This window comes from Pygoscelis adeliae, unplaced genomic scaffold (genome assembly GCF_000699105.1).
Source record: "Pygoscelis adeliae isolate BGI_AS28 unplaced genomic scaffold, ASM69910v1 Scaffold277, whole genome shotgun sequence".
Lineage (NCBI taxonomy): Eukaryota > Metazoa > Chordata > Aves > Sphenisciformes > Spheniscidae > Pygoscelis > Pygoscelis adeliae.
Genome location: NW_008825218.1, coordinates 496,338 through 520,954, shown reverse-complemented (window position 1 = coordinate 520,954; position 24,617 = coordinate 496,338). Strand labels below are relative to the sequence as shown.

General features: G+C 36.4%; 1 protein-coding gene across 1 annotated transcript in view; it reads left to right on the top strand.

Annotated features, from left to right (window-relative positions):
* Positions 1-24,617, top strand: part of LOC103921328 (plasma membrane calcium-transporting ATPase 2) — a 193,313-nt gene that overhangs the window by 147,068 nt on the left and 21,628 nt on the right. Inside the window, exons 15-20 of the mRNA XM_009329272.1 lie at positions 1,093-1,180; positions 7,613-7,719; positions 8,468-8,659; positions 16,923-17,136; positions 20,980-21,191; positions 24,286-24,393. Of these exons, the coding sequence (XP_009327547.1) occupies positions 1,093-1,180; positions 7,613-7,719; positions 8,468-8,659; positions 16,923-17,136; positions 20,980-21,191; positions 24,286-24,393 (921 nt within the window). The remainder of the gene's footprint in view (positions 1-1,092; positions 1,181-7,612; positions 7,720-8,467; positions 8,660-16,922; positions 17,137-20,979; positions 21,192-24,285; positions 24,394-24,617) is intronic.

Sequence of the window (24,617 nt, the reverse complement as noted above, 5' to 3'; positions counted from 1 at the left end):
GAAGGGAGAGGTAATTCATACACTAAACCCATACATATTATGAATATGTTATTAAAAAATAGCAAGGACACTGAAATGTTGTTTCTCCTGCACTGGTGTGTACCTCATATCAGTAAAGACTACTTGGAGAGATTGCTACTTCTTTCTACTGCTAGCCTTTTGCAATTCAAAATACCATTGAAAATGCAGTCTTTACTTTTCATGATGCAGAGCCACTATCAGTTTAGTGCTAGCCTAATTCAGCAGTTTTTAGAACCATAGCGCTAGTCTCCAAGAAATCAAAACCAAGCACATTAAAAGCAGGTTTGTTAGCAAAAAGGAGAAGGACCTCAACAGCAGTTTGCAGGTCTGTCTCATAAAAATGCAGTCTGTACTGAGAACCAGCTCCTCTTCTTTCTTTATTTTATACCACTTTATGTAATGTATTGCTATATCCACTGACTCTACTGATTTGCCTAACTAATCTATTCTTCGGAAGATTTTTAACTCCTCATAAAAGATGGAGCTAACACACAGGCTATTGAAGTCAGCTTTAAAAAAATAAACTCTATGCTGTGTCTTTGAGTCCATCATTAATGAATGGACACAGTAATTTACTCCTTGTATTGATTGATGGAATCCTTTGTTCTTGTTGCTTTTGGTATACAGAGGAAATTCTGCCATTATTGGTTCCAAAATGAAGTGAAGAACTTGGATTTAAATGTAGAACAGAACAACACACTTTTACAAGTAAAACTTGTTTGATCAGCTTTGAGAAACTCCACTATCCTGTATCTAGAGTCATGATTCTGAGTGGAATTATCCATAAAGATGCTAAGAAAGACTGATTAGATACCGTGGTAAAATTTACCTGTGTTAGCCAACAGCTGAGCTTTATTAGTAGAAAACCACCTTTTTTGACCTTGCATTCATTTGCAGCATTGATGGCTCTTGTAATTTTTCTGTGCTTTTGGAGAAAAGTTGCAGATCTGAGTAGTGAAGTGAATCATCTGACACGTGGACACAAATACATTTTGCATTTTGCTAATCGCAGGCTAACAGTTTTACTGGTTTGGGGTTGTTTTTTTTTTTTTGTGTTCCCCCCTCCTCCAGATTGAGCAAGAGCGGATTGACAAAATCTGGCCAAAGCTTCGAGTGCTTGCTCGCTCATCTCCCACGGACAAACACACTTTGGTAAAAGGTGCGTGCAGATTACCTTCGCGCGTGTGTGTAATTAATGCCAAAGTTATTGGATTATGTTCGGCACATCATCTGCCTTGTAAAAATTTTACTGTTACAAATCTATCTGAGTTGTTACCTTTAATTGCACATCTATACATAATGCAAAGAAGTTTTCTCAGTAACCAAGTCTGTTGTGTTTGTGTTCTACCTGAGCCTTCAAATGGAAAATAACAGGAAACTGGTTGGCAGGAATAACAGAAGTACCAGTAAGATGTCTGGCAAGTAGATGTAGACAATCTCATATTTGCCTTATGACTTCTCATTGGACTAGAAGGAGGCTCTAGCTGGGAAGGGAAAATGAGTGTTTGCTGGTCAGAAAGAAAATATTGTTGAGAAATAGGTTGCTCTTCATATAAACAAGAGCGGGCACAGATTTTGTAAATCGTTCCCTATACCTCTTTATGAAGAAAACAAGAACAAGCTCATTTAGAGTAAATCAAGTCACTCAAGTGCATCTGTTCTCCCACAATTAATTTTAAAGAGTATTCCAAGATAAAAAACTTTTCATGTTACAATAGCAGTTATTGGAGATCGTGTAACTAGAAGCTGCCCTCTTTAGCATTACGTGAATGGAGATATGTATTTTAAGCCAATTCAGTTTTCCTATAGGCTAGGAAATTCATACTAATTGTATGAATTACATTGGCTCCCTTTAGATTTCTGACTGTATTTTTAGTCTGTTTTTGTCCTATAAAAACTGCACCATACAAATTATATTCTCTTACCATACTGTCTGCAGATGGAATGCTCTATAAAAGAGGGATTTGTTTGCAGTTTTCTTTATAAAGCCTTTTTCATATCTGTAACTCACACTTCTTGATAACTTGAAATCTTATTCTGTTGACTTTGAAGCTCACACTTAAAAGACAGCTGATGAAATCAGAAAATTTCTGATCAGGAATAACATAATTTCTGGCCATGGTAAGATGGGGGGCCGGTGCAGGTGGAAGCCCTGTTGGCGGATGGCTGTGTTTGCTGGCTTCCTGATGAAGAACGAACTGGATTATTTTGCTAAGGCCCTAGAAAGTCTGGAGAGACTCTTAGCAATTCTTGGAGGAGCTAACGTTCAGGATAAGATCCAGCTGATCAGTTACATGTTTTCAGCTGGTTGACTACTTAAATAATAATTCACTTTTAGGCACGAAATTGTTTCTGGATCTGTCCTTCTGGTATGGCAAGGTTTTATTGATATGACTCCATATTTGACTGATTACAAAGGCTTTTGAGCAGTATGTAATTTTTTAAAATGCCTAAATGACTTTAGAGCAAAAGTTCCATTGTGAATTTGAAGATTGGATCAGTTGGGTCCTTTGGGATTGGGACCAAGGTATGTGAAGAGCTCTGGAAACATGGATCATTCAGGAGAACGAAGATATCTTGTAAGCCCTGGCATGGTGCACGAGATGGGGCAGCTGGAGACATAGTGCTGTTTCCTTCTCCAGCCTCTGTTTAGACCAGTGGTCTCTGAAGTGGGGTGCGCACACGTCAGGGGCAATCCACTGGGATGCAGGAAGAAAAAATTTTTTACCATTCTTAAATAGAAGAATATTTTTAAAATACTGTTTATTTCATCTCTGTCTCATCCTTTTCTAATGTATGTTTCATAACGTACATAATAAAGTATAATACATATAATTTATACATACATATAATTATTAGTACATATAGTTATACATTAGTACATATAATTTATAAATAATACACATATTTTGGGGGTGTGTGCTCAAAAAGATTTTACCGATAGGTTTTCATGATTGAAAAGGTTTGGAAGACTGTTGGTTTGGACAATGTAACTATTAGCTCCATAGGTCAGTATTAAAACAGCACAAAGTTAGCTGAAGTCTCCTCACTTCCCTAGTGCATATAAAATACTGTCTTCTAGCTCTTAGAGGACATGACTTGTACAGCCTAATAGTTTATTTGTTTCAGAAACACACAACAATTTGTGTTTCATTAAGTGGACTAAATAAGTCCCTCGGGAGTACTCATTTGAATCAATCAGGATTTTCCCTTAAGAGAAAAATGAAACCTTTGCCAGAGAAAACAAAGTCAATAAAGTGCTGAAGAAAAATAAGCAACAAATTATTGATGTTTTATAGCATATGCACTTTGACAATCCAAAAGATATTTACTACTACTGAGTGCCTTATGCAGCTAACACAATTAATGTTTTAAAGATGTGACAAGGTCAAATGATAGAGCAATTAAGTATCTAACGAAGTTCAAGAACAAGTCTGTGGAAAATCATGATGGATTTTTTTGGCTGGTAATACTCCAAGGGCCATTAAAAGTTACAAGAAACTATTTAAATGTTCACTAGTTTTGGGCCTCGTTAAAATGTTATGTTTTTCTCAGACACTTGAGGGATCAAGAGGATTTTCTCTTCTTTGATGTATTCTATCTGCTCTAGGGTAAAAACACACATCACAAAATAAACTTCTTTTATATTTAATTTTTAATGACATACAGCTGCTGGAGAGAATATTTTTTCTCCTTAACATAGCACAATCCCACCCAGCAAAAGGATCATTTTTATTTTGCATTTTTGTTTTTACTACTGCTAAGGGACTAGAGAAAGGCATGGTTCAGCATTTCAGGCTGGGCAGACAGTTTCTCTCAAATATTTATGGCTTTGAAGTAGAGGTAGATTGGAAAAAAAAAAAGTCAAAATGGTTTATCATAATGAACTGTTTCAATGAAACGAAAATGTTAGATATCTCAATCCAACTGAAATACAATTTCTTATGGATTTTATGACATCCATGGGTATTATTTCATATTTTTTACCCTATTTCAAATTATCACAAGTAAAAATGCATATCATATATACTCATGTGTCCTTATAATACTATTGCTGAAATACTTCAATATTGTCATATTGTTTTTTAAAATACTATGGGAAGCAACTGTTTAGTACTGATGGGAAATATCATCTTCTTATCAGAAGGTATAGAGAAGATCAAATAAACATTCAGTTTACCAGTTAAAGAAAAGCTGTGCTTTCCAATATGTTTAAATTAGGCTGGAATTATTTTTCTGTGATATTGAAAACAACTATTCTGTTCTCATGTAAGGCTGATTTATTAACAAGCAGAAAGGGAACTTTAAAGAAGAAAAAGATTTTTAATAATTACCCTTAATTACTGAAATATTTCAAATATTATTGCATGGGATGGTGTTATATTCATGACCTCATTAATGTGGACATGCCATGAGACTAGGTAGAATAATAAAAATATAGAAAAGTGTATTAATTGAAATTCTGGAATTAAATATCAGCATGTCGCAAATTGCAAGTGGTTTTGATATCCATTTGAGAGGAAATTTTAATATTTCTTTTTATTCCAATTCATATGAAGAAATATTCAGAAAGTTGACCCGTTCCACAGTGTAAAAGGTCAGCTTCAACCAACTCTTCCCTGAAGCGAAGAACATAAAAATAGTTTAAAGGAAGCAGGAGGTATACTGCATTTGAATCTAGAGTTTTGTACTCTGTAAATACCATTTAGGTCTCTGTAGTCTGTGTTAAGTGTAACTTATGGGAGGCACTGATGCCTTCAAGGTTCCCCTTTAGTGTTTCAGTCTTACAATATAAAGCACATTGGTGGTGCATGCTTACTACAGAAATCCGTGCGTTTTAGCCATGTTCTTCTCTGCCATTCTCATACCAACTTTGTGGAGCACTATTCACTTAACAATTACCAATGCTGTCTGTAATGTTATATATAACACTTTTACATTAACCTTCAAAGTTCTATTCCTGCACATACTTAAGCATGTAATGAAAGTGAATTTAAATTTTCTCTTTCAGACAGACTTTCTAAATTCTTGTTAAATTAACAGGGAGCTTTGAAAAGTTCAGGAGTATTAAAAACTATTCTGAACAGAACATGCCTGTGAAAATAGGCATCTGTCTATGTTTAGCTTGTCAAAGAAATATAAATATGTGTAAGCATATGGGATGATCAACTTTCCTGCGTCAGTAACACCTGAGTTGGTGTGCGTCTTTGAAATGCTCTACTCTAGCTAAGTTTTTCCTGTCTGCCTTTTTTGAGTTAATCAGTTGAGACAGAAAGAAATATCCAAAAAAGGAATTTTTTCTCCCAGAACCAGCGGTTTCTTGCTGATGCGACTCTAAGGGCGACAACACAAGTAAGAATTGTTTAAATAAAGCGGCATTTGTTAAAGGGAGAACCTGAGCTATACTTGATGTTTTTAATCTGAGCTATGGGTACAGATAGCTCCTTATAGAAGAAGTGGAAGACACATTGTTGGTTAATATTCTTTATGTTATTATCCCGAATGGATTTGATTTAATGCTTGCTTAATGTTAGATGGGAGGAAGGTGGAAGAGGGAGGAAGGTGGAAGATATAGGATATATTTCACTTTCAGCTGTGTATGCAGTGCTGGTACCTTTTATAGTAAGCTTGTGCATATAGTGCCCCTCTTGATAGCTATACATAGTTGTTTTAAATATGATCTTGTCACTCATTAGAAACAAGCTGCTTGCTCTGAAAAACGTCTGCACGTTTGCTCTGAAAAACGTCATGCAAGCTACATGACTCCTCCCCAAATTCCTGCAGCATCAGCAGAATCTGTGTGTGGAACGCACTGTAATGTTATGCTCTAGGTGTATTCCTGTGGCTGTTGAATAAAATTCTTTTTGACAGAGGAAAGTCACGGCCAAACAGCTTAAGATGAGGGAACAGACCACTGAAACAGCAAAGGCTGTTTTGGGAGGAAGCTTTGCTGAGTTTTAGGAATTCCCGGGCTATACCTTGCAGACCTGTTTTTATTAAAATACTGTATGGAAGCATTCAACTGGAGTAAAGCAGTTTATTTTGAAGAAATTTCCTGGCTGTTAGACATGACTAATTAATACAGAAGTTTCTTTATAGCTGTTTTGAATGAGTGGAGAGGCCAGTGAATGTTAAAGAAATGGGCGTTCTCTTTACTGGCAGTCTGTCAGGTCATGCCCTTATTTAAATTTTTCACTGATCACTGAAGCAGTTGTTCTCCACAGCTCAAGATTGCAGAGGGAGAACCCTTCCTAGGCATCCCTCTTCTGTTTATTTAGTAATACCAAAGGCAAATCACCCCAACAAATTGAAAGCTCTAATTATAAGATCTTACCAGAATAATGTGCCATTTATCTGAGCTCATACTGCCAGTGGAAAGTGAATAGGGTTTTTTTTCTGATTTTCATAAGACTGAAAAATACAGGACACTAACTGCTTCCATACTGCATGGCAATCTTCTGGGTGCCTGATAAGCCTGAACCTTGCCAAGAGGCAGCTATTGCTTTGTAATCTGCAATTTCCTGTTTCTGGTTAGTTATCTGATATGCGAGTTATTTTTTTCCAGAGTAGAATGTAAGCTTTTCACACTAGGTAGGTTTTGATAATTGTTTTGAGAGGTTATGACTTTGTGCAAAATGTGTTAGCAAAAGGAATTTTGTCATTCCCCTCCCCCCAAGTTATTAATATCGAGAGGTGTTCTTGTATCCTACACAACAATCCTGTATTCTGGACTCATATTCAAATGGACTCTGACATGGAAATAAAAACATGAGTGGTGAATGATCCCCATCCTATTAAAAAACAGGGCTGCTTCCGTAACCTTAGAAAAATTCTTTATTCTTTTCCTTACTTTCCCCATCTGCATAAGTGGAAAATACTTCCCTGCAGGCTAGTTGCGCGAAACTTGACTCACCAAGTGAAAAGTGCTTTCTTTTCTCAAATTACTTCAAAATGAAAGTAGAAATTATTTTATTATGTCTATTTATTAAAATGTTTGGCTCCAGAATTTAAAGAATTATTTTATATCTTCTTAATCATTGTTTGGCAGAATTGAACGTGTCTGTTAAAATGCTAATTTGGCTCCAGCTAAATAAAATTCATTGATGGCATTTGTTACCTTCAGGTTAAACTGATTGCCAGAAGGTGTCCCGGTAAAGCAGATATTACAGTTCAGTCCCAGTTTAGGAGAGCTTTAAGCATGAACTTAAGTCTTTAGCAAATCGTTTCCATTGATGTTTAATCAGAGAGCTGATTCACTGTGACACGTAATTTTAAATAGTAGAAGTCTTCCAAAAGAACATAATGAGCTGATCTCATTCCCTTTGAAGTCTGTGCAAGTTTTATGTTTTGATGGTGCAGGATCAGAACTTTCCATGTAAATTCTAGTAGTGATGTCTAGTAGTGTGTAGTAGTGATGACACTGCTTTCATCGTTATTTTCCTTAGAAGTCAACTCTATTAATCTCTGTAAGACTTGTGTGGTATTACGTACTCTCTATTACACAGACCCTGCTATTTTTTAGAAGGAAGTTTTATCTTTCTAATTATTTTATATATATGTATGTATATACACACATATACATTTTTTGCAGGTATTATTGACAGCACACAGGTGGAACAGAGGCAGGTTGTAGCTGTGACTGGTGATGGAACCAACGATGGACCAGCACTTAAAAAAGCTGATGTTGGCTTTGCAATGGTATAATCTTGAGCATATTGATTGATATTTGTGTCGTCATAAATTTGCTGTAAGCGGTTTTTCATTAAGTGCTGAGAAAGGTGGTTAGTTATTACTTGTCAGTGAAGTAATATACTGGAGGGGGTGAGTTATGTTGCTTCAGAATCCTTTAATTTAGTATGTTAGATTCACTGGTACTGCTTGTTTTGATACTTTTTCAGTATTTTGTCTAAGGTAATTATTGGCTATATGCAGAATCCTGTGGCAATACAGAAAAATGAACTCTGTGTTCTTCACAACAGTGGAGTACTATTTTGCTTTGGTAAAATCCACCACTAAATGTAAAGATGTCTTTCCAATGTACTCTGACTCTGAAGGCATTAACATACTAGACTATATATTAAGATACGTAACTCTAATTTTTGTTAGCAATTCTGTTCATGTATATTAATAAAATATAATCAATGATAAAAATAACTCAGAAGTTCAGTAGACATTAAGCTGATAATTTAAAACACTCAAAACTATCGTCATGTGAATTCCACTGCGCTCTATCAATTCCCTTTTCTGCATCCTTATTCACTTTCAAAAATAGGCCAAATTAGCTAACTTCTTAGCAAGTATAGAATGTAGAATATACTCAGCAGTCACTGCTACTATGCTGGGGAGTCTCTGTAACTGTGGACTTTGAATGAGTATGCAGAGATTTGTATTCTAACTGTCTGTGTACTTTCTAGTAGGTAATTTTATTCATAATTAATTTTTCCAGGGTATTGCTGGTACAGATGTTGCAAAGGAAGCCTCAGATATCATCCTAACAGATGACAATTTCAGCAGCATTGTGAAGGCTGTAATGTGGGGACGTAATGTCTATGATAGTATCTCCAAGTTCCTGCAGTTCCAGCTCACTGTTAACATTGTGGCTGTGATTGTGGCTTTCACTGGAGCATGCATTACGCAGGTAAGGTTAACTTCAGGGGTTGCTTAAAGTACGGGGCCAAATCCTACCACGCTACATTTTCTTTTAAGTAATGGTGGCTTACATTTAATTCTTCCTTTGTACAACAGAAAGCATGCTTTCTGAAATTCTTCCAAACATTAAGAGTGTATTTAAGATCAAGCTGCTAAATGTTAAATAGCTGTTGACATAAGAAAGTGTATAATCCATCTTCTCCTGCAAGTACGTTGCTTTCAGGAGCTGCTAATTTTTGTGCTGCCTCCATACAGCTCCCTGGTTTTGGTTACGTATTATTGTCATGACTGAGCTTGTGATGATAGGACAGAAAATGTCAAGGATTGGGAGACGGAAGAGGTTATGGGACTTTGCTTTTCCTCTCAGAATATTTCACTATTAAATATATATTTCTTGATGGATTACAGGATGGGATTATTATTTTCAAGAGAGCAGTACTGACACACAGAAGTAAGCCCAGCAGGGGAGCTTTTTGACTGATAAAATTATTTTGTTGCTTTCAGGCAATTCCTTTTAATTTCAGATGCAAGTGACAAACCAGTTAAATGACACGTACAGTTGGACTTTGATCTCTTTTTCTCCCTCTACATTAATCCATCACTGCAATCCTGGTGTACATGCAACATGTTTAGGTCTTTTACAAAAAGCATATGTGAAAGCAAACCACATTTTTTTCCCTTCAAATTACTACTTTGTGATTAATAAAATTAGGTTTTCTTTTCCCTAGAAAGAAAACAGGATGTATTTAGTACAGTATGAGGTTTTTGTCCTTCATTAGAAAATAGCAAAACATGCAGTTTTTAGTGTTGTCACTCTCTAAAATAATGTATATTTCAGATGCTGCAGACAGGTGCTGTTGTTGATTGCATCTCATTGATTGAGACACACCATGGGAAAGCTGATGCTTCCCTGTCTTGTGCATCATACAGATGCACATACCTGATTTAACAGGTAAATTTCATCTCAGGCACACCTGAGCAAAACAATGAATAAGTCATTAGCTCTGCTCCAGGGTAAACTTACATTGTAATCCTGGAATTGATACTTGAAACCAGAAACCCAGGTACCTTTACAAAACCATGAGGTCAAACTTCTCCTAAGCCTTGACTGATATTTAGAGGCCTTTTTTTTGTGCTGTGTATGAGGAGTCTGCAAGCTCCCAGCTTCTGCTAGCACCATGCAGCAGCTGGGTAGATACAACTGTCATCATTTAGCTCCTCTGAGCTAAGTGAGCATAAGGCTAGTGCTAGGATTCTTCGAGAAGTCAGAAATGGCTGGTTTTGAAGCAAGTAGAAGTGATCTTAAATAAAATAACGATTTTATTCTGTACAAAGGAAACACTGAAACCTAAATTCACTTGTTTTCTGAGAAGTAAAAATTGCGAGCTGCTAAGTGCTAGGTCCCTACCACACTGCCCCCGGGTCTCGATGATGCCTTGTTGTCACAATTGAGCCTGTGCTGTGGGACAAAATTATTGATGTTGAGGCAGAAGTTGGATAACTTTTCCTTTTCCCCTGGGAAATATTTTCAAGCATATTGAGAAAATGTTTAGCTGTAAAGTTATTGTTGCTGGTAACAGAAGGTATATGAATAAGGACTAAGAGTCCGGAAGGTCAGTCCTCCTGGATTTTTATCAGTGGTACAAAACCGTATCGAAAAAAAGTGCTAACAGCAATGTAGTAAGAATACCATAATTGGAACTGAGGCGAGTGCTTCCTTTGAATGTCTATAAAACAGGGTCTTAAATCACTGCCTACTAACATTTATTTAAGGTGATTTTTCTTTTGCTTAGCGTCCAGCATTTTTTTAATTGCTTTGTGAAAACATGAAGGGAAATATATTCTATTTGTTAACTAAGGAATTTCTATTTTTTTCTTGAAGAGGTTAAACATTACTGAATCAGTGCAAAGCCTATTTAAAATCAAGTCTAAGTGCCTGTGTAGTGGGCAAGCATATTCCCCTTTCTAATTCCGGAGCTTTCTTCATCCTTTGAATCATTCCATTGGCTTCTAGAAGGATTTGGATCAGGCCCAGTGCATTTGTATTGCCCCGATGGTCTGTAAGACCACCACTGAGCCTGCAAGTCTATTGTCCCTGTTTACAGGTTTTAATGTGCACCTAGAATTCTAGGTGTATATTAGTATATATAATAGTGTATCTATATACATAGTATATGTATAGTAGTATTTCTGTCCAAATAGATTCTTATGCAATTCCTTAATTTGGCAGTAAAAATGCAAATCCAAAGGAAGAGGTCTGAAAGGAGCTAAAATTGAAGTTGTAGCAAAAAGGCAGCAGTTATTTCCATTGTAGTTCTGTTTACACTCAACGGCCTGACTGCTGATAATCTCAAGTAGCTCTCAGTTCTGTCTCATTCAAGAAGGATCTTGCCTTACGAATGAACATTATTATGTTAGGCTTTGACTCAAAGACTCTAGCCAGTGAAAGGGCATTATGTTTGTTTGGCTCATAAGCTTTACTAAAAATTACACTTGAGAACATACTGTACCCTCTGGTTGTTATGAAAATAGCTCTAGCACAAAAAGCATGAATATACCAAAAAATCTTGCAGATAACAGGTTAGGTGCACACACATAGATCTAAGTCTGCAAAACTGTACACAGATCTTAAAGTACTATTTTGACTGAAACATTTAAGTTCTTAACAAACAAATGAAGCTAAAATCTGTAGTTTCCAAAAGGCAACACAGCTTTCTGTGACCTTCAAAATGAATATAAGGAAGGTCCACACTGGACTGAATTTTACTTTGCTTTTCGGTAGTCAGTTTGGTTTTCTTTGACACACAGAATATAATTTTAGTCCACAATTAATATTCAGGTTAATGACTATTACACAGGCTGTCCTTTTGGTGATATTTCATCAAATCTAGAATGAGAAAAATTCTATGTAGGTAGTAACATTTTTTTCATGCTTCTTAATGTCACCTCTCAAAAAATCTGTTCTGCAATTCAGAACCAGCGTACTGGGATGCTTTGGGTATGAAGCTTCTTTTACGCTTACCTACTCTTCTTGGTCTTTTTACTGTTTGTGCTTAAAGGAAGTACAAAGATAATAAAATCTTTGTTTTGACTAATTTTTTTTAAGAATTTGCTTGTGCTTTGCAACTAAATAGACTTAATTTTATTCAGTCTTGATCCTGCAATTGCATCAGTGTACGTGTAAATATGTGTGTGTGGTCATATCACTGCAGGACTCCTAGTGAAACCAGAGCAACTCTATATTAATGAAAGGGTCCAACTGTGTGAGTACTATTATGAGTGAAATTAGACCTCCAAGGAGCACCCAGAGAACGCCTTGCCAAGTAGGAGCTGATTTGCTTGGTCCAGAGCACCTTAGGAGTGCCATGGAGAGGCTTAAGAAAAATACGAGGTAGAACCTGTGACCATTAGTGGTCATTTTAAGAATCTGCCGCTTTTTTTTCTCAAATACATAAATAAAATCAGTGTCCTTGCCAATTCCCCTTCAGGGAACTACTGTTTAGCTTAATTCTGTTAATTTTAAGCAAATATTATTTCATTATTTATCTACCCAATGCCTGCCTCAGCAAGATGCTGCTATTAGAGAGAATACCTACCGTATCTACTATTTCTATTTTGTCCTGGTTTGCTCTTTCAATAGATGTTTAACTACATGTACAAAATGTATGTGACCCTACATGCTACTCCGGTGTTATATAAGGATTATAAAGGAGTAGCAGTGGGCTATTAAAGAAGTTATTATGCAGACTAAACGGGACCAATGCAAATGATCATTTGCTGTTCTTTGTCATGGGTCCCAGCACAAAGTCGTGTTAAGGTGACAGAAATCATATTCTAAGCAGCGTAGGAATTACAGATGCAGTGTCACCTGTTGGCAAGCTTAGCGCGGCTGCTGCCAAAACTAAGCTGCCCCTCACAGGGATCTAACTTACATTGGGCCCTGTTTCGGTTTACAGCAGCTCAATGTATAAGCCAAGAGTTCTGAATTTTCAACTAATAATGAACTTCTGTGTTGTGATTCTGTAATTATGTAAAGCAGTCCGAGATCTAGGTCATACAAGAAAACCAAGCTTAAAGAAGTCTCCGATTAAAAGCTGAATCAGGATCACTCAATCTATGGCTGCAGAGGTGCTCTTAATTTTGTGTCCAGTGTGTACATAGCACCCACCAATGAGATCACAACTATTATTTCTGCTAGTCCCATGTCAGTGCAGTTTGTGTGGCACAATGCAGCTGAGCTGTATGAATTCACTTTATCTTTCAATGAATCCAGTTCATTTACCTCTTGCTTCTTTCTCTCTGTGTTGCCTGATGCATACTTTTAAAATGATCTGTGTGGTTATCTTGACCAGTTTGCATATAATTGTCCTTTCTGTTTAGCAGCCATTACCTCAGGTTAAACCAATAATTTCTTTTTCCAGTGGATTTATGAGACATAAACTCTTATATTCTGAGTTCATTCTCTGAATAACATTTTTGCAGAGCCCTTGATTGACTCAGTGAGGGTTATTCTTTGGAGCTCTGCCTACAATTATTGTGAATTTTGTACTTCAAATGAGTCATTGCTCCGCATCTCTAGGTATCATATAGAGTTCTATATGTGCCTTACAAAGCCGGAAGGTTCATCCTGTTTCCTGTCCCCAACATATACACAGTACCAAGAAAATATTAGGTCATTATGTTTGGAGCTGTTAAAAATAATCTGGGTATGTACAAAATAAAGATTTTAAAATGCAGTTCAGTCAAACGGAAACAGTTTTTTACTGGAACTACAAAGCTAGCAGGTTTGTCTCCATGTCAGATTTTGTCTGTGTCTCCAACTGTTGAGGCAATGTAACCATTCAAAAAGGTTGCATTAAAGAAAGAGAAGACAAAGACTGTGTTTTAACATTTTACATTCAAATTATTGTTCTCGTACTTTGAGAAAGACTTAATGTTTTAGCAGACATTAGGAACTGAAAACAGTGACTCTACAGGACATTGTTTGGAAAATTAAATGTTAATTAAAAAGCACTGTAGCAATGAACTACCGCATGAATCACTTATTGTTTTTACAGATCTTGTTCAAAAAATGAGGATGATCTATACTTACATGTATAAGGCTGTAATTTACGTGGTTATAATGTTTTACTCCAGAACTGTATTTGGCAAATCCTAAAATAATAGCATTGGCAAATTTGAAAAAGCTATAATATAAAATCAAAGTTTGCACTGTTTAGCTTTGTTTTGGGAAGGCTTAGAGGCATGGAAATAGAATTGAGGACACCACTTCCATACAATTAGACAGTGTGATCTAGCAGCAGAAGCGAGGGCTGGCTTTTTTTTGCATTAATGTATATAAAGTTAACCTACCAGAAATGCTCATTTTTATGAATTCATGCATATGTGCTGTGACAAGTGGGAGTAAAGAGGTAAGGGTGAAAATACCTTTTTATTCCCTTACAGGTTGTCATCTAAATCAAAAGTAACAAGCTCTAAAATTTGTGACGCTCTGCGTGTCACAAAAGATTTGTAGTTTATTTCCAGCCTTTGGTGATTTGTACTTTTAAGTGTTTCCAAGATGAAGTGTAACATCACTTGATTAAAGGGACATTTTCCTTTTACCTCTAGGCCAATGCTAACCTATTCCAAGGTCAAGTGGAAGGGAATTTGACAAATAAGTGGTGATTTTGGGTGGTTTGCAGTTCGAACAGCTTTCATCCCAAAAGTTTTCAGAAAGTGAATTAAGAATTATTAGCTAGTCAGTTTGTGGCTAAAATGCAGTGAAAAGAAGACTGACTTTGCATCCCACTTGCATAAGTGACTCAAATCTGTAATGGAAGACTAAGCTCCTTAGCCGATGTGCATTTTCCTCAGTTTCCACCAACTAATCAGAAATCAGATAGAGTTGCAGTGGAAATTTCATTCCACTGCCTGCCCAGACTAATGTGTATTTAATGTTTTGGCTTCAGCTTAGAATGAGCTTTCACACTTGACTGAACAGTGTAGCACTGCCAATAATAGATAATTATTAGGGGCACCATAGCCACCCAAGGTGATTGGCAGTGTGAAATGGTGAGAACATGTTGTTGCCAAAACTGATGACTGCCAATTACAGTTGTGTGATTTAGAGACTGAAATAATCTGACTTTTCATCAGGCTCTGATAGACACCTGAATATTTGACTCTATTAATTAAGCATAACAGACAAATTCAGTTTTATTGGCATAAAAGTCAGTGCATGAAGCGTAAATTCAGCTATTGTAACATCTGAAAGTAGAGAATGTTTCTCAAGAAAACTTACTAACTAGACAGGTAAAAATACGACAAGAAAAATTCTTCAGTAGAAAACATGTTTTCCTTTTTCTCTATATACTATGTCCAAGTCTAGGGTCTCTGAGCCCTAGCAACAAACTGCTTTTAGTGCAAGTGCTCTCCTTGTTTGAGCCATTAGTATTAATAAAAATAAATGAGGTCTCAATTTGGAACAAAGTTTGTCCTGATTGCTTTTTGTTTTTTTAGCCATCTCTAAAGACAAAGACATTTCCCATTTCTGCAGCTGCATACCAAATGAGTGAGCTGAACTCTTCAGATAAGCCCAGTTAATGCAACCCATAACCAAGAGGTCAAGAATCTATTAATGCTAATCTTCCTCCCTTCCCTGATGTAGCCAACCTGTAAGACTTAGAAACAGTAGGTTGCTTTTCTCCATCCCTTTGAACAAGCCAAAAATGAATATAGAAAATATTCATGAATAAAGTGTATCAAAATTTGTGTAAAAGTAAGGGTGATAAAAATATGTTTTCAAGAGGAAATAATATTTTCTCTCAAGGGAGAGTTGGAATATAAACCAGATCCACAAGACACCAAACCACTTGCCCTTGTTCTCCATATGTCCTTGGGATACTGAATGGATATTGGCCCTCATCGTTTGATAATATTTTATTAAGAATGAACATTTAACCCTTTGAAGAAAAGGGCAGAGTCCATAAGGTGTTTTTATTGGCTTTGATTTGGCTTGTATGCTGTTCCCTAAATTTCTTTGCTTCACTACTGCAGCACCATGGTAAAGTAATGCATAAAAATAGCACTCTCATCTTCCAACCTTCACACTGTAGATTAACTCCCTTCCATTATCATACTGATACCTTACTACTTTTGAGATTCTATTTTCCTAATAAAACCCATCTATTTGAAACAGGAAGCAGACCTTACTAATGCTGCCCGTTTTGTATTCAGTCTGAAGGCATAGGATGTTGTTAGATACAAAAAAGGAACCTACTTCATTTTTTCCTGATACGGCTCTTTGAGGCAATTGCATCTATCTATCAATACAGCTGCCCCAATGGAGTACAAATCGAAACTTTGTAATAGTCATCTAGAGTTCTCCTGAGATCTGTATTAGTTTGCTTTATTTATTTACTCTGTTTTTTTTTTTTAAACATGATCTAAGGTCCTCTCCCATATGACCATAGACTCTTTCTAGAATTAAGTGAGGAAAGAGCTCCTTCTAGCGGTTGGCAATCTGCTTCAGAAAATGAATACTCCATCCTGACAAGTAGTAATGTTTGGGTTTTTTCTTTCCAGTTCCGTAGTTTCAAATATGCTATCCTGTTACCCAGTAAAATAATAAAAAAATTCTTACTTTTACACATTAGATATAGTTTAATGAGTTTCAGAATATTTTTTAAATTCAAATATCAGGCATTTTTTTCGTCACTACTGTTTTTAAAAGGTCTTATTTAAGTAAGATATATTAAAGTGTCTCAGTAACTGGTTCACAAATTTTTAATAATTTCAAGCTGTTTCTGAAAAAACAGATAGGTAGGTTATAGTAAAAGGAAACATCACTTTCTAAATTGTTTCAGTATAATTTTTCTTCCAGAAAGAAACTCGCACTTGTATTATCTAGTTACCTAAATTCAGCTGAAAATGTAAGCATGATGCATGAAGGTAACAGAAAGTATTGTAAAATGTTATTATAAAGTGTTAATGTTATGCATTATAAGAATTGTGTGATTGTAAATATTCCTGATTTAAATGACTGGATAGCAATAATTTATCTTTGCTCAGATCACAGTGCTTCCTGTGATTCTCGTCTTGCATAAGAAAGATAGGAAAGTTCATAGTAGGTCAGACCAAAGGTCCATGTATTGCAGTATCCTGTCTTCAGCACTGCTTGCGGTCACACAGGAGGAAATGAAATCACAGTAAATGACCTGACAGCAATTACTTTTCTAGGAAATATGTAACTTTCTAATTTGTCTCCACAGGACTCTCCTCTAAAAGCTGTACAGATGTTGTGGGTCAATCTAATTATGGACACCTTTGCCTCACTTGCTTTGGCCACCGAACCTCCAACAGAGGCTCTATTGCTAAGAAAGCCATATGGCAGGAACAAACCTCTTATATCCCGTACCATGATGAAGAACATTCTGGGCCACGCTGTTTATCAGCTTACTCTCATATTTACACTTCTTTTTGTCGGTAAGAAAGTTTGTTAGGCTTGTAGCCTAGTTTAGAAGCATCTAGGTCTCGTAGCCTGACATGCCAAAATGCTTTCAATGTAATCACTTAATGCACATATATAAAGTCTGTCATAGTTAAACAACTAGCAGGACCGAGCTGTTTCATGAGATCAGAAACAGTAGGGGAAACAGAACAGATGCAATAGAAGGATTTAGTCGCCTTTCATATGTTGTTTACATTGGGAATGGCTTCAGTGAGCTTTTTTGCCTCCTAAAAAAAGGTAGGTTTGGGCTTTGGCAAAAGTTTTTGTTAAAACATAGCGTAGAAGGTTACTTTTTAATCAGATTATTTAGCCTGCTTCTTCTATACTGAAATTTCATTTTGAGACTTGTGATCTTTAGTAGGCATGTAACAACAAAAAACCACAACAAAAATCAAGATCTATTTTACCAATATCTGGAGAAGCTCTAATCGGGAGCAAAATGTTTGCCATAGTCAAGAAATAATGCTGATCTTAAGCAGTATAGATAAGCAAGTAATCAGTATTAAGTGATACAAGTAACACTCTGTTTTGACATTTAATATCTAGAATGGATATTAAAAGTGGGAATAAAATCTAATTTATTAGATTACTGGACTCTTCTTCAGGCCTTGCTAGCAATGGATGCTTTTTATAGGTTGTAATTTGGAGAGGGGAGGGAAGGAGGAGGAATGTTTCTTGCTGCAGGGAATAGTAGGGGCTAATAATAGATTCTGTTGCTCCACAATAATAAGTGAACTTGCTCAAAGGACTGATAATTTTTATCAGTTGGGTATTGTGTTCTTGTTGCTATGTCATTGCTGTTAAATTACATGTGTTGTCTTTCAGATTTTTTTCTTTATATACAGACTTCCATATAAGCTGTAAATGTCAATTTATGATTCTTAGGAGTTTTTTGAGCTCCATTGTGAAAGTCTCGCTCTACCTTTACCAACAACTGGCAGCTTATTTGGAATGCTCAAAGGAGGTGACGATCTGTTTACAGTGCAGCTATTTAAACCAAAATAATTGCCAGGTTTTGAGGAGAAACGGTCTGTAATATTGTTAGGCTTACAGTATATATTGAGAATGTCTAGCAAGTCTAGGAAATTGTATTTTCAGATTCTCTAAGACAGTTGGTCTTGGTAATTCATATGATACAAATCTTGGAACGAGAACTGTTAACTTTATGGGGAGTTTTAATGGCTTTTTGATGAGTTTTATGGTTTAGAATACTTTATTCTGAGCCCTGATGAAAAGAAAACCAGGCTTTTTCACCCTACTCTAATTACTTCTGTGTGTCTCTGGAAAACCCATGCATACTTCGAAGGATGCAGCCCAACCAATTTTCTGATAAGCCTAGAAAATACAGTCTTTTCCTTTCTAAACTCCACAAGGCTCAGCTTTGCAGTGAGATGATGTTCTAAACTCAGTGTTTCAAGAAATAAATTCCAAATTAATGAGAATTATTTATATTTTGATCAACTAATACTTCATTTTTTGTAGTAGGTTTCTGTAGAGACCAGTACATGAAGTTTTCCTATTTTTTCTATGATGTGGCAATAAATACGTTGTGTTTGAACATACAGTAATGCCTTTGAGACATCAGGCACATCAGAAATCCAGAAGTCACTGTCTAGTTCTCTCAAACTGTAGTATGAAAAATACCTTAACCTCAGCAACTAGGTGTAAAAAACTTAAAGTTGATGTACTATAACGCCTTTTGGAACATGTTCGGAAATAAAAACTACTTATGGGTTTAACCACTGCCGTTCCACAATAGCAGCATGTTCTGCTTTGCCAATGAAGTGATGCAATGCAATAATAGAGACTTAAGGACAGGTACTCTCACTAAGGAAAGTATTCATATATTTGTGTTTGTGTGTGTATTGAATGAAAGCAAGTAGATGTAATGTGTGTGTATAGATATGTGTGTGTATCTATAAAAGATAAAATGATGATATCTGTTTGCTTTCATTAATTTTTCCCTTTATTGTTTATATGTAGTAAGGGGAATGTTTTCCAATACTTAGTTATCTTTCTGGAGATGTATAATCTTCTTAAAAATATTTGCTCTCTCACAGTCTAAGTTTTGTGGCCTCATATTGTGTTACTGATATATTTGTGATGTCGTAGTCTACTTTATGACAAAAGACTGTAAGCCAAATTCTTTCTTTGGAAACACGCTCATTATTCCCAGTGACTTGAACACGAATGACTCAAATATCCCAAGGCAAAAAAACTCTCACTGTTAACTTAGCTGGTGGAATTAACGACCTCAGGAGAAAACCTGAGGAAACCTTTCTTCTTTCTTCAGAAATTCTGAATATAATGCTAGTGGGATAGCAGAATAATGTTCAAGTTTTAATTCACTTTTATTAACAAAACACTGGTTATGAAAATGAGTAGTATTGTGATAATCTTCTTTACTCTTATTTCATTCATTATTTACACTTTCATGTGAATGCCCCATCCTTTCTTTAAGACAATACCTCTTTCAATAAGTGTATGTTACCTGTAAACTTTGCGTATAAGAAAGTGGATGAAAAATTGGTCATGAGCTGGCAATATGCACTTGCAGTCCAGAAAGCCAACAGTATCGTGGGCTGAATCAAAAGAAGCGTGGCCAGCAGGTCGAGGGAGGTGATTCTCCCCCTCTGCTCCACTCTTGTGAAACCCCACCTGGAGTACTGCGTTCAGCTCTGGAGTCCCCAGTAATGTACAAGAAGGACATGAACCTGTTAGAGCAGGTCCAGAGGAGGAGCCACAAAACTGGTCAGAGAGCTGGAACAGCTCTCCTGTGAAGAAAGGCTGAGAGCTGGGGTTGTTCAGCCTGGAGAAGTCAAGTCTCTGGGGAGACCTTATTGCAGCCTTTCAATACGTAAAGGGGGCTCATAAGAAAGGCAGAGAGAGGCTTTTTACCAAGGCCTGTAATGACAGGACAAGGGGCTGCAGTTTTAAACTGAGAGAGGGTAGGTTTGATTGGGCATAAGGAAGAAATTTTTTTCCAGTGAGAGTGGTGAGACAGGTTGCCCAGAGAAACTGTGGATGCCCCATCATTGGAACTGCTCAAGGACAGGTTGGATGGGGCTTTGAGCAGCATGATCTACTGAAAGATGTCCTTGCCCATGGCAGGGGGATTGGACTAGATGATCTTTAAAGGTCCCTTCCAACACAAAGCATTCTATGATTCTGTAAGAAGAGAGTCCCTCAGGTGCAGGTATCTTTTCAAAACTTACCTCATTTTTAGAGTTACTCATCATGGGTTGTATCTTGCTTTTTTATTGGTTAGATCTAAAAGTGATAGTCAAATTATCAAAATAAAGAGCAATGCCTGATGGTGTGCTTTCAAAGCAGACTAGCAGAATGATTAAAACCAAATCTGTTTAAAACCAGGAATGTCTGTGTTTTTTATCATTAATATCCTTGAATGCTTGTCAAGAGTTATGCCATACTGGATTAGCAAATGGGTGAAAACTGCTGAAGGGTGATTGCTTCTAATTATTGCAAAAAATCGCAAACATACTGTCAATGGTCTCGAGTGCTCGGTACATCAGAAAGAATTGACTTCTTAGAATAATTACTACTTGGTTAGAGGAAAAGTACTGCTAAAAACTATTTGCGTAGGTATACTGAGTTATTAGATAAAAGTCATCATTTGAGAAGCTTCTTGCTCAGGAAGTTTAGATGTCTTTTCCTCACTGGTATTATAAATTCTGCTTATATTGTAGTACGTGCAGAAAGAAAGCTGGTAAAGCAGAGCACAGGAGGCAACTAGCTAAAGCAAACAAGGGAAATATTGATTATTCTAGTGGAAATCTTTATTTTTGTCTTATACCTAGGTGAGAAAATGTTTAAGATTGACAGTGGGAGGAATGCACCACTTCACTCTCCTCCTTCAGAGCATTACACCATTATCTTCAACACCTTTGTCATGATGCAGCTTTTCAATGAAATCAACGCACGGAAAATCCATGGCGAAAGAAACGTCTTTGATGGCATCTTCAGAAATCCTATTTTTTGCACTATTGTACTGGGTACATTTGCTATTCAGGTAATGATTTGGGCAAGAATTAGTAACTATTCGTCAGAAATTTGCGTTAAGTTTTTTTTCTGTGTGTTTTTTTTAAAATCTAAATGCTGTAGGAGGCGCACTTAATAGTAAACCACCTGGTTTCACATATTTTCTTAATCAATACAAGTGTCAGTAATGGAAAATGTTACATAGCCATACTAATACAGCATAAATTTTGATCATTATGACTAGGTCAAATCTTAAATTAATCTGAAGATGTACAATAATAACAGCCATCATGATTTCTTGATATTGTAACTGTTTTTTGTAGAAGCAATTATTAAGTAGTATACCAAACAGTAGCAACAAAGCATTTTACATTAATTTCCTACTCCATGAATAGACAAATTGGCCTTCAAATAGCTAATGCTGATCTGTTCTTCTGAGGTTAAATGACACTGCCAAATGCTACTTGATGTTCTCAGTAATACTACTTCTTGGTAGTAATTCTTCACGTCCATCTTGTGAGTTTGCTGTCCCAGTCATATGTGAACATAATTACAGAAATACACGCTTTTCCCAAACAGTTGTAATTTTTCTTCCATAAGAACTCTAATTCCTCCTTCTGCTCTTGGATCCATCCGTTTGCTGGCATCTATCCTGTACTTGATACCATCTGACATTACCTTTTAGAAGTCTACTGCAGCCCTCGCAATTGTTTAGAGTTGAGCTATTTCTATCTTGACATTATTGCTCAATTCTGCAGTGGCATCCTGGAAGCTATCAGTAATGGGACCTTTCTCATGGAAGGAGTAAGGAGGAGGATACAGCTATCTGAATCTGGGCTATAGTGGTTTGAAACAGGAAAGGGGAACCACTCAGTAAACTAAGTATGGGAGAAAGGATGCCAGTGATTGGTAGTAGAACTTGATGGTGATGATCTTTCACAGCTAGTTCAAAAACATGGGTTTACTACCATGAACTAAAATGCCTTTAGGAGAGGCCTGACAAACTCACAGTCATCTCTGATTTGTTTTTTTAATCATGGATAATGTTTGAGGATGTTTTCTTAGATCTAGGCATTACTGTACTCAGTTGTCTGGCTGCAGGAAAAGTGTCATCTAGCTGCTAGCCACATTTCTGAATCGGCTGCTGATTTTACTCACTCTTCCCTGCTTTCCTAGTAGCTGAACTACTTAAGTGCACAGTTCAAAACACTAGGTTTGCACTCTTGACAGTGAATCAAAAAGGACATTGTAGCATAAGAGTACTTAGGCTGTGACTCTTACTTGCTTTTAAGTCTCTTTTTAAAATCAGATAATTTTTCTTGGGACAACAGAAGGTTAATCTTACTATTAATTTTCCATGTTGTTTATTATGTTGTGGAAATATAGCTTTGCATCATGTTGCTTGCTGAAGCAATGTCAGAAGAGTATTTATTATTTTGTCTGTGTGTTTTAATAGCTGGATGTGTGAGCCAGGCATTTTATTCTAAAGAGAAAATGATTGTCTCCAGGAGCTTGGATTATGTAGATGGATATGAGAGATTACAGAAGCGTTTTTATTTCATATTTAAAACTTTATTAGTTCCATATGTATTTACTACACTTTCTGTGAAGTACAGACTAATTGGCTGTGATATTTCATCTTTGAGTGCAATAGTTCCATTAACTATTAGTTAGTTTAGTTTAGTCCTTTTTAGAAAAAAGTCAGCAGCAGTGGCCAAATTTTCAAAGTAAAAAATATGGAGAGTGCTAAAATGCATCCTTGATAAGGATCAGAAAGTGCTTCTGTGAGAGCTACAACAGCTTGAGAAATAAAAGGGTAGTTACCACTCCTGTCCTCAGACAAGCAATAGCTTTATTTTATTAATTTCTTTCTCTGCTTTCAGAATAAATAAATAGTTTTCACAGTGAAGGAAGATGGATTAAAATATGCCATACCTACCGTACAGCATTTAGAAATTCCTCAGTGTGGAGTTGCAATTTCTTTCTTATAGTTCTAGCATCATATTCATAATTTTTGTTTCATCTCCTCCTTTTTCCTTACTCTCTCCAGTCATTTTCCCACTTCCTCTCCACTGCCTTCCATTCTGTCCCCTTCCTTCCTCCTGTGTATTTGCACTTTGTGTGGAATGAGTTTGTGTTCACAGTTTGTGTTTATTCACTCACACAGGAAAGCAACCGCTTTATGTATTAGTGTTATTTTGTATCTTAGACTGGACAAATTACTTGGAACTTCTGTTTTGCAGCCATTGACAGATTAAATCTCTGGTTTGTGATTTCAGGTCCCTGCTTTTGCAGCAGCACTACTAACAAAAAATACCAATAATATCTGATTTTCAGTTAGCAAAACCTTCTCAATCTAACCAGGCTTAGAAACTTGCTCAGATTCTCTGCGTGTTGGTTGTCCTGCTGCAAGGTGTGTGGTTTTCCCGCACTCTTTCTCCAACAGGACTAGATTTTGGTATACTGTCAGTCTACCCATGATAACATGTCTTTAAGTGTACAATAAAATGTTAATTAGAGGGGAAAAAAAATCTCATGCAATGGACATTCCAAAATAAACTACATCAGGGTCAACATATCCCCAGCTGAGAATACTCAGAAGCTGGGAGAATACATGGGGACAGTGCTGTTTTCTTTCTTCTTGGGCATTCATATGTGACTGTTGTTAGATATGAGGCTAAGGAAGCCTTAGTCTGAACTGGTATGGCTTTTTCTGACCTTTAATTCAGGGTGCATAAGTTTGTGTGGTTTGATTTTTAGTGACCGAGATTCTGCAGCTTTTGCTGGGATGTGTCCCAAAAATGTACTTCTGGTAGCTTGACTTAGTGCCACCTAAGAGTGTCAAATGATGTATTTGGAATATAACACCGTATTTTGATTTTGAGTGCTCTTTAGATCCAGTCCACTAAACAATAGATTGTTAATAATACATTTGACTATTCTACTGGTAAAATATGTTGGAATCAAACCAGCACAGCTGTAATATGTAGACAAACAAAGTAAAATATGACTGGAAGTTGTTGGGGTTTTTTTTGTGGGGTTTGGGTTTTTTTTGGGGGGAGCGTCTTGTTTTGTTTTTTCCCCAGAAAATATTTACCCCTTTTCTGCTCTGCTTTTCTTTGTAGATAGTAATAGTCCAGTTTGGAGGAAAACCGTTTAGCTGTTCTCCCCTGCAGCTTGACCAGTGGATGTGGTGTGTATTTATTGGATTAGGAGAACTTGTATGGGGTCAGGTAAGCATTCAGGAATATGCAGATTTCTTTACTTTGTTTTTATAAACCAATCAAAAATTTGATATTGCTCATAATCCTACTATACTGTTGTCTCCTTGATCTCTCACAATGTCATATTGAGCACACATTGAAATACAGGGTGCTCTCTAAGTACCTCAAGAATAGATATAGTAGTAAGGATAATTTATCCCACTGTTCCTTTTGATTTTGGTTAATTTTCATAT